The sequence below is a fragment of the Anopheles aquasalis genome, chromosome 3 (genome assembly GCF_943734665.1).
Source record: "Anopheles aquasalis chromosome 3, idAnoAquaMG_Q_19, whole genome shotgun sequence".
In the NCBI taxonomy this organism is placed as follows: Eukaryota; Metazoa; Arthropoda; class Insecta; order Diptera; family Culicidae; genus Anopheles; species Anopheles aquasalis.
The window spans coordinates 29,751,596-29,762,809 of NC_064878.1; the positions used below are offsets into that span (position 1 = coordinate 29,751,596).

General features: G+C 51.4%; 1 protein-coding gene across 1 annotated transcript in view; it reads left to right on the forward strand.

The window, feature by feature from the left end:
• LOC126578196 (knirps-related protein-like) overlaps positions 1-10,442 on the forward strand; it is a 30,553-nt gene extending 20,111 nt beyond the window's left edge. Inside the window, exons 2-3 of the mRNA XM_050240518.1 lie at positions 4,064-4,141; positions 7,231-10,442. Coding sequence (XP_050096475.1) covers positions 4,064-4,141; positions 7,231-8,925 — 1,773 coding nt within the window. The 3' untranslated portion in view covers positions 8,926-10,442. The remainder of the gene's footprint in view (positions 1-4,063; positions 4,142-7,230) is intronic.
• Positions 10,443-11,214: the final 772 nt, after the last annotated feature.

Consider the following 11,214-nt stretch of genomic DNA (forward strand, 5'->3'; position numbering starts at 1 on the left):
AAAGACGCAGACCTTCCCTACCCTAACCCCAACGGGGAGTCCAAGTGCCGCGCGTGCAGCTCGCGCAGCCATGCCGCGAACGCAAGAGCTGAAATAGAGCGTAGCGGGCACTGGGCACCGTGCGGCCTCAATCGATTGCGCGAATATTCAAATAGACCAGTGCCCAGTGCCCAGTGCCAGTGCCAGTGCGTTAGCGACCACCTCCTGGCCGCACTAGTACTCAGGCCAGACGTTGCCGGAATACGAAATTAAACGGTTCGCTGAGGTGTGTACCGTGCAAGCCTCGATTTCGTCAAACCGATCCGACCGCGGGGAGGATGAATTGGATTGATGGATAAAAGCACCAAACCGAACCGAAACCGAACCGACCTGTCCTGTCCGGGGACCTGCCAGACATTGCATTGCCTCACACTTCAAACTGATGAACCGGCAAACACTGGCCCCACCTCATGGGCATGCCATATGGCCGCACCGGTATGTGGACTGCGTGGCCGAAACGCAACACAATTTAACACGCATCATAAACCCAACGCGGAGTAACATTGTACAAGAGTTAAACTTTTAAATTTCGCGGCCAGTGCGGCCCGCACTTGACACTCGAGCGTCGGTCGATCGCCAGCGGGTCATAAAAGCCCGGGGGCAATTAAAACCACATTCTGACAAAACTGCACACCGCACTTTAATGGCCGAATGGGTCAGCGAGACTGCAGCTGAAGACCTGGGTCCCCTGGGACGCCTCGACACGTCTCGCCCACACGGCGGTGCGGTCGTTCGAATTCGCGATGAGCCGGGAACGGCTTTGATTCATGATGTGATCGAGCTCGAAATGTGCGCGCACAACTTCCTCTATAACTATATGCACCGGGCTGGCTGCACCTGAATCGCTTTATCATTGTTGATTCGCATGGTCGCGCGATAGGCCAAAATGCTGGCGACTTTGCCGGCAAGTTGCCCTCCATGACGTGCCGGAGCGCCGCGGACGAGCTCGGACGAGCGCCGTGGCCTCACGAAAATGAATTATTTTAGCACAGTTTATGACCGTTTCCCACAAACCGTTTATCACGTTCTGTGCTCTTGCGACGGCCGCCACGAAAGGGAGAGACGGTCGGCCGAGGATGATCGGCGAACGGATCATAAATGCTCGATCGCTCGGCGGCGGATTTTCGAACGAAATTCCGTTCCCCTCGGAGCGAAGGTGTGTTCCATTTATGATAAATAGCAGCGTGCTGCTGCTGCTGCTGGTACGGGCACCACAATCGGCGAGATTCGCCCTCAGATCCTCGGATTCGCCAGAATGTGCCACACTTTTCCACCGGGCGTGGAGAACATCTCGAGCGGTTCGCTCCGGAGCGCGCGGCATAAAATTTAAATGCATTATGATAATGTGCCAGAAGTGCAATAAAGCCGCGGCGCCCTCTCGGAGACTCGGAGTTCATTAAAAACAGTCGGAAACAGTTTCTGATTTTTTTGGCAACTTCGACAGCGTGCTCACCTTCAGGAGCTGCCAGCGGAGGGGGTGATGGCTCTCTCACACTCACCGACTCGTGGTGGGGGGGGCTGTTAAACAATGGCGAGGATCGATTCCAGTTGTTCCATGACATCCCGAGACACAAAAACACGAGTTCGCGATCGTCACACTAGTGGCGATCGAAAGTAAACTTTTACCGTGGAGACCTTAGAGATTGTTCGTAGTTATTAAATTATGATGGAAAGTATTACGTTGCGCCGCGACACAAACAGCTGTACCAGCAGCAGCAGCAGCACCGATGGTGATAGGCATGAGGTTGAAGGGTAAAGCATCGCTTATGCGCTTATCTTCTGCGGCACCAAAGATGTCTGCGATGTCGAACGGGAGGAGAGGAACGTTCGAACGTTTGTGATGTGCGTTTGCGCAAACAAACCGCGAAGCCGTTGTTGTGTAAGAAGCGAAACGTGTCCGTTTGCACATGGACAACGCGATGGTCCATCGCTGCTCGAAAGCGAAGCGCATCTCCTCCTGGAGTCTCCGTGTCCGCGTGTCCGCGATAGTGGCTGCTTCGAAGCTGCGCGAAGGAACTGATTGGATGGAGCAGGTCAAAGCCTCGAGTTGAAAGTCATAAACTCCCAGCCGGCAGCTGACGAGAGAGAGAGAGAGAGAGAGAGGGAGAGTGTGTTCGAGATGATGCGCTCGATGATGGTCGCGGTCAAAATGGTATTTTACGCCAACAGCGGGACAACCTCCGAAAACACCTCTCTAGTGAAGGGAGCGATATCGATTCGCGGACGCGGAGTTACATCAATATGCGACAGATTAGTATCGCTGAACTTGGTAGGAATTACATTTTAATTGAATTACGACATTTATGGTCGCGGCAGATTGTACACAAGATGGAAGTGCACGGAGAGTGATCATCTTGCAACTATTTCTGCTCCAGGCGAAGGCTTAGATCATACCATCAGTCCAATTCTATGCCTTAAGCGGCCCATAGACGATCAACTTTATTTGTCAACTCTTGCATGCAAGTCGATTGACACCAATATATTTATCGTGTGTGGGCTATTTGAAGCTTGTATCAAAAAAGTTGAAGATTTTCAGCCAGCTGAAAATATATTGAGGAGGCTGAATATTGGCGTCGTATGTGGGCCACAGCGACGAACACGATGCGCCTGTGGCCATGATGGATGAAACATTAAGGATTAGTCCAATGTTGCCCGAATAAAATAAAATGACAGTGCGATGCAATTTTTGCATTAAAAACATTGACAAATAAAGTTGAGCGTCTATGGGCCGCTTTAAGCGGCCCATAGACGATCAACTTTATTTGTCAACTCTTGCATGCAAGTCGATTGACACCAATATATTTATCGTGTGTGGGCTATTTGAAGCTTGTGTCAAAAAAGTTGAAGATTTTCAGCCAGCCGAAAATATATTGAGGAGGCAGAATATTGGCGTCGTCTGTGGGTCACATTAACGAACACGATGCGTCTGTGGCCCTGATTGATGAAACATTAAGGATTAGTCCAATGTTGCCCAAATACGAGGAATAAAAATAAAATGACAGTGCGATGCAATTTTTGCATTAAAAACATTGACAAATAAAGTTGAGCGTCTATGGGCCGCTTTAATCAACACCATCGCAATGTTGAGTTAGTAATCCCTGAAAAGGATTTTACGGACATGATCGCCATTTACCAACCTCACGGCATGTCCAGACCAGTACAAGTATTAGAAAAGCAAAAACCTCGATAACGCGAACTCACTAAAAAGTAACCATTCTCCGTACACCAACCGGATAGCTTTATGGTTTTAACCAGCAGAACACGGCAGAAAACATGCTCTCCCCGGTCGTTCCCGGGGTGGGGGTCAAGTGTCTGGGGCCGATGCTAAACTGCTCTGCGTGAACCATAATTGGAAGGAAGGGCTCGTATATCTTCCCGCAAACAGCGCAAACGGGGTGGAACGCAACGGAGGGCAACGGAGATCAATTAAATTTTATCCTTAAATTTGTTCCGCTGTACCACACAAACAAGTTTACAATCCACGGAACAGGGATCGATCCCAGTGCTGCTGCGGTTGCGGCCACCACTTTGTATGCCAGCACCAGGTAACAGAAGCAACACGAAATTCTGAGCTCGTAAACAGTAAATCACGGCATAATGCCATCTGCTGAGTGAGCGAGTGAGCGAGTGAGAGTTTGCGGTTTGCTGCGGGAGTGTTAGTGATGGTGGTGGTGGTTAGTGCTAGTAGTGTGCTAGTAGCAACAATGTTGAATTGTTTTGCGCCGAAACCCCTCTTCTCCTCTCTCTCTCTCTTGCTCGGCCAGTTTCACCGTCAGATTTATCTCCTTCGTTCGCTGCTCGCACCGAAGGTCGACCCCGAGGGGCGCCCGTTTGAAGATAGCGAGAGCGAGCTTTGAACACACAGCTTCGGGGGGTTTTCCTTCTTCCTCCACTGGATCCACGACCCCGAACTCATTCTTGAGCACCACCGAGCAGGGTCGTCACTTTTTATGCATCTTCCATCCGGTAAAATTGTTCCAAATCTCTGACCACCGGCTTCCTCGTTCTTCTCTTTTCGTTCCAGATGAATCAGCAGTGCAAAGTGTGTGGTGAACCGGCGGCCGGATTCCATTTCGGTGCCTTCACTTGCGAAGGCTGCAAGGTAAGATCGTCGTAGTTCTGCCGTTCTCTTGTCTATATTATAATTGTGGGAAACAACAAAACCCCCCTTGGCATGCCCCTCGGTACCGGATACAACGGTGTTCTACCGTTCCTCTAAAGCTCCGGCTTCGCGGCTCCTGCTTCTGCTCCAGTGTCCGGGTGTGCAGACGTGTTCTGCCCTTCTGCCCCCCGCTACGTGTTGAGGAGGAGTCGTCATCGTCGATTTATTAGGGGGCTGATGAATCAGCATCGCACCACGGGACACACACCGTCTGCGAAATGACAGTGCGCCAAGCCAATGTTTTGCTGTTGCTCAACCAGGGCAGCGCTCGATCGGGGTCTACAAGCATTCTGTTCCGTTCAGGCGACACCTACATGCCCCCCCTCCCCAGAGGACTGGCGGATACCTTGGGCCTGTAACGGATTTATACAGGACCCATGGCAATAATTGCAAACCCTCGCTCGCTCGCTCACTGGCGATGCAATCCCTTTTGACATTCATTTCAATGATCTCCTTTCGGTGATGATCGTAGGGCAAGCCAGCTGCAGGTCGTCGCTGCGTGAATACACGCCATGGCGTATTGTAATAGTTAATTACCATAGTCACTACGAACCGAAACCGAGGGGATCACTTCCATTTCTGGAAGTGGATGTACAGAAGCGCAATCGATCGAATTGCTCAATTCAGGGCGCTTCTCATTTCGCCCCGGGAACTCTGCGATCGGTGTTAGATTCGGAGTCAGCGGCATTAAAGCCTCTATAGAGTACATCCGATCCGTTGATATACTTCACAACCTTGATGTCGATGTGGATGCGGCTGATGATGTCTCCGCGTGAATGCGAGAGCGGAGCGGTCGAGCCATGGAGTATTTGGAATGAAATACGGTCGAGTTGGTGTGAATAGAATCATCAGCAAAACGGGATTGGAGACATAATTTAGATCAATCATCGAGGAGCCCCCTCACCCACCCCCCCGGGGGTAAAACGAGAGACTCGGTGGCTCACCACCGTGGGACCATCTTTTGCACAACGTAAAGACCAGCATGGTGAAGGGGCCTTGGATAAGGTTAGACTGTGGAGGAGTCGGCCCAGAGCTTGAGCGCGAACATGATGTGGGCTATTTTCATAAATTTCAGAGCACGCCGACGGCCCGCGGCGATGATCGTGGCTGGGCGGCCGGCCAAACGGTGCTGTGTTGTGCTGCTTGATCGCTGATCGCGCGGTTGTTCGCGATGCGCATAGCTGGAATGACTTCTTTTTTTTTAATTAAATTACCAACAACCGCTATCGCTAGTCGCTTGGTCGGGTTTGGGGGGGTCGATTGGGCAATCGAGAGCAATCGAATGACGGTGCCGATGACGAAGTACACGGTAGGGCTCCAGTCCATTGCTCGAATCAAATGATTTCAATCGTGGCACTACCAGTACGTGTTCCAGGCCATTCCAGTCATAGCGTCCAAATGAAGATGGTTCCTTTCAAGGCTCCTGTGCCTCTAGTCGTACAATCACTTTGATTGAACGCTTCTGCGACAGCGAAACACTCTGTGTACTGAAAACATTCGAAGATGATCGCTTACATGGTGTTCGATCGTGCGTTGACGGAGAGCATGATAACCGCAGCGTCAGATGTGTCACGTGGCATTCGTGTCTTCATCGTATGTTTACAACACAACCGCTCAACGCGCTCATTTTCCGCTAGAGCACTCGCGTCCGCTTAAACCAATTTTGATGATCATCCAGCACACTCGAATGACATTCGTTTTTTTTTACCCCGAAACCCAATTTGACGGATCCATCTTGCTTTGATTTGCTAATAGCCCCCCTCCCCCCCTCACGGTGCACTGCAATAGCAAAATAGCGGCCCCGCATGCGATATGACGGTCGCGTGTGCAACCCAAGGTCACACCACTCGGTTACATCTCGGGCAGCCGTAAACGCGATCGTTGCCGTAAATCACGCCGCCTTATAGAAGTGACTTACAATCCCAGCGGAAATTGAACGGCGGACTCAGTACTCAGTCTCCGTGAGGCGATTGTCTCGCGATCACTTTGCGATCGCACTTGGTCCGTCTTGGCTTGTAGTCGGCGGCATGGCTTGAATGTCGCCGGCGCGATGTTATTTATTATGCTCGTATAGCATTCTCAAACGCGATCGCCCTTTTTGCCAAGCTATTTGTCATAGACCCGGTGTGAGGGGGGACGAAGGCCCCGTTGGCATCCAGGGTTCCGGGCGCGAAGATCATCTGATCGTAGTGCACCTCGACCAGTACGCCAAGAAGCGGAAGGAGCATCTCCGTTCGCTCCGGTGACACATGTTCGGATTCGTAAATAAAAAAAAACACTCCGTTCCAGCAGGTGAGCAAAGAACCTTTAAAACAGCAAATTATCATACCATATATTTGAGGGGGGCATGCACCGGGTGCCTGCTAGATATGGGCGTCCCCTGCTCCTGTGCACAGGAAAGTGAGAATTGCGTCCCATCGAGCTCCATAGTTCACGGGCGCCAATTATGACACATCCCTGAATTTGGTATTTTTTGCTCGCACCCGAACTCCGCTTCGCGCTTCCGTGAAGCAGCAAAATGAAGCAATTTGTTGAAATCCCACGACTGTGAAGTGCTTTCGGCCCGGTTCGCTATCGATTCACACGAAACGGTGCCAGGGCGCACCAAGGAGCAGGTTTTTCGGAGGTGGAGTAGAGTGCCAGCGCCAGAGGTGGGCTTGTGTACATCATCAAACGGATGCGCAACAAACGTAGGCGGTTGTTAGGGTTGAGGAATGCGTGAAACTGTTAATTAATAACGCCGAGATAGTGCCCGAGAGCGACCGTCATTTTCAGGAAGCCTCGGGAAGGCAACATCATCATAGGGGACGACGGAGACGGAGACGACGTCGTCATGGGAGGCTGCACGATTCGTCTTGTGACACGTGACACATGCCCGAACCGACCGGAGCGTGGACACCGCGCTCCGAAGATGCGCCATCAGAGTTGTGTGCCACCTTACTTTCGTTTCCTTCGATCTTTAACTTTCCATTTCAATCGCCATTTCGTTCATTCTCTCTCTCTCTCCGTCTCTTCCTTTCCCTCGACAGTCCTTTTTCGGCCGATCGTACAACAATCTGTCGTCGATCTCGGAGTGCAAAAACAACGGCGAATGTATCATCAACAAGAAGAACCGGACGGCGTGCAAAGCGTGCCGATTGCGCAAGTGCCTGATGGTGGGCATGTCGAAGAGTGGTTCACGGTACGGGCGACGATCGAACTGGTTCAAGATCCACTGTCTGCTGCAGGAGCAACAGCAGGCCGCCCAGCAGCACCAGCAGCAGCATCAGCATCAGCATCAGCAGCAGCAGGGCAACCATCCGAAGGGCCCGCAGCAGGTCGGTATGCATCCGGGCATGTTCCATCCGGGCGCTTACCCGCACGGTATGTACCCGCGGCCACCGTGCACCAAGGAGGAACTGATGCTGCTCGGTCTGGAGGAGTACAGCAAGCATCCGTCCGCTTCACCGTCGGTCAGCTCACCGGACAGCCACAACTCGGACAGCTCGAACGAGATCAACGATCGACGCAATGCGTTGCTTCGGCAGGGCAAACTACACCACGAGGCGGCCACCCTCAGCAACAAGGACCTCTTCCTGCCCCTGCCATTCGGTGGACTGCCGTTGATGCCCCCGCCTGGCTTCCTACCCTCGTCGCATCTTATGTTCCCAGGGTTCCATCCGGCGCTCTACTCGCATCCACAGGCGGGTCTGCTGAAGCCGGCCGACACGCACCTGACGCTGCCCAGCTCGCCCTTGGCAAATAACAACAACAGTCGCTTCACGCCAAATCACAATACCGAACCGAGTGCACACCCGGTGACGCCCGGTAGCAATGGTAATGCCAACGATAGTGCCAGCGGTAAGTCACCGGATCCGTACGCCAAGCGCTTCATCCTGGATCAGGTGCTGGAATCGCAGCGTTGCCCGAGCAACGGTACTGCCAATGGTAGTGATAAGGAGGAACCGGAACCGGAGGACGTTGGGCCGGCCACGATGACACCACCACGCTCACCGATCGTCGTCGTATCGCAGCCTTCCCAGGCGATTGTGGTTCGTCAGCACACGCCCGAGAACAACCACCACCATCACCACCATCACCACCACAACCACCATCAGCGACCGGAGCAGCAACAGTCAGGGTTGAACCAGGACAATCCGATCGATTTGAGTATGAAGACGGGCAGTAGCTGCACATCCGCGGACGATCGACGATCGTCGATGTCGGGAGCCGAATCGAACGGATCCGATGATGAAACTCACGCCGAAAGCCGCTCATCGTCCGGTTTGGATAAGTACAAGTATGCGGTTGCTGCTGCGGCGGCGGCGGCGGCGGCTGCTGCTGCTACTGCAACGACCACCTCCGGTAAAACGACTCCTAACAACAACAACAACAACACGATCATCAGTAACAACCACGAGCATCACAAACGGCACCTACCGTCGTCACCACCGCGCTGTCACGAAGCGTCTTTGACGCCCTCACCAACTCAGCAACGTCTTGCGTCACCACCGCAACCAGAATCACCGCCACTGGTCCGGCCATCGGCAAACCATCGGCAGCAGCAGCAGCAGCTTCACCATCACCATCACCATCTGCAGCACCTTCGGCATCGGCATGCACTCGGCCATCACGGTAGCGGCAGTGAGTCCGACCTAGAACCGGAGGAGACCGAGTATGAGCGTGAGGTGAAACGGATGAAACTGCAAGGAACGACACCGCTCGATCTGACAACCAAGGTGTGAGGAGCAGAAGCGTGACGGAGGTAGCTTGCCAAAAAAAAAAAAAACTCACGTACACGAACGCAGTGATAACTGTTATCGGCCACAAGCTTCTGCGTTGTCTGTTTGTGTGTGATGGCCACTGGATTGGGCACGAGATCTGACCGGCCTCGAAAGCGATCGATTGTGAGCTCGCACAAACTGGCAAAACTGCAATAACTGGACTCATTGGATGACGAGCAAACCCTTAGGCTGCCCCGAAGAACCCCCCCCCCAGCGGGATGGCAGCACTTTACCAAAGATCGGTTGGCTTAGGAAAGCCCCGATAGTGATCATGATCGGCCATGATCGGGAAGATTGTAAATATTTTACACGATTAGCGTTGTGAGCCCTGGTGCTACCGTTTAGGTGCTTTAGGACGATAGTAGCTAGTGAATGTGACGACGTTCTTGCAATTTCTAGATGGTAAAACACTGGAACGCGAGTCTAGAGAGAACACCATGACAGTACTAGGAGCAAGGCAGGAAGTGTCAGTCGCGCATCCGGTTGGATGACGTGGATCGGAAGTACGCTGGCCCTTGGCTTGTTGGATAGGAAATTGTTTAAAATAAGTAGTAGCGTGAACAACAAACATGTGCCAGTATTCTGTGGATCATACACCTTGTATTGCGTGTTTTTTATGTATGTGTGGATGTGTGTGCGTGGTAGGATTATCCGTTCAAACCCAGGACACAGTGGCCAGTAGCCGCAGCGCAGCGGCAATAATGCCGAATACAGATCAACGTTGTAACGTGCCGCGCGGCATGACATTTAGCACTGCATTATAGCTTCCCGCCGTCGGTCGGTTGGTGCTCCTCTAAAGCAAACATACGACTCCGCATGTCCCCATAGCTTAATTTATACCAATTATCACATTTACCAAACAAACAATTATGCGGCACACTTTAGGGCTTAGGTTGAGCTTAGTAGATGATATATTAGCATCTCTTTTTCCGGAACAGCCCAACGTTCCGTGTCGAAGTGGAGGGAAACTCCTGACACCAAAGCAGCTTGTACGCAGTTCCCACACACTGTTCCCACTGCAGCATTACTGTAAGAGCTGTGCGGTTAAATGCCGTCCACCAATCGGGATGTGATTAGTGTAAGCTGCTCGAATTTGCATATAGCACACCCATGAAAGGCGATTCTATTCGAAGCAAACGTTATCTCCTCCTTTCTTAGAGCCAATGTTACCCCTATGCGTTGCGCCAATTTGATCTTTCTCCTCCCTCCCTCAAAAACCCTTTTCCTATTTATAAAACAAAACAAAAACGGCCAGTTGGCCGTTGGTCCGCTAGACGATAGTTGCAACTGTTATTAAATGTTGAGTGTAAGTTTAGTTAAATTACCTTAGGTTATCGAGTGCAACCACCAATTAGAGAAGAATTGTGTAGATTTAAATTAAATTTACCCCAAGTTATAATAGACGATGGCGGCCCATTCTCATCGACATGAAAATGGAAAGGCATCATCAGTACGTTTAGCTTAGGTGTATACGCCCTAGAAAGAATGTTGTGAGGAAGAGACAGCACAAGATATAAAAATGTGAAAAAAATAAACAACTGTTTCTATGAAAAATGTACCATTTGAAATTTGTATTGCCAAGCTTTTTATTCCTATCATTTGCTGTAAGATAATAATGAAAGAAATTAATGATCCTGGTTAAAAGATTGGAAAGGACATGACACATTATGAATTATTTTCTTCTGAATAAATAATGATCCATTTCCACTTCCAAAAGAAGCCATTTCTTACAGTAAAAACTGTTGCAGTAAGTTTCATTGACCGGTCAGTATGCGGAAAACTGCAACTGCGGGTGTAGCGTGCACAGGTGGACAGGGTGGTCGCCCCGTTTCCTCCCGTCATCATACAACTTTCTTTCGGTCGAATCATCTGCTTGAATCGAGGAAACGGGGATCGGGAAAGGCCACGATCGTTTTACCAGCTGGGTGGCATAGGTCACACGAAACGCGCAGGCTCCACTTATGGAGCAGTAATCTGCGCCTGGCCGCGTGGCCGCCCGGCCACGGACTGTAAAGCCGTAAAGACGAAGACGATTCTCACGCACTTTCAACATTTGATGACCTAGCGCTAGCGGGAATGAAGGAAAATAAAACCGAATGCAGAGAAAACATGTCGTTTTTCCCCTCCCTGCCGCCCTTCGGTCAGTGCACAATAAATGGCCGCTTTGGGCCACGGTGGGGCGCGTTTGGGGCGCGTTTGGTTGGGGCCTACTGCGCGCCTACTGCTACTTGCCCAACTCATTAGGGGTTT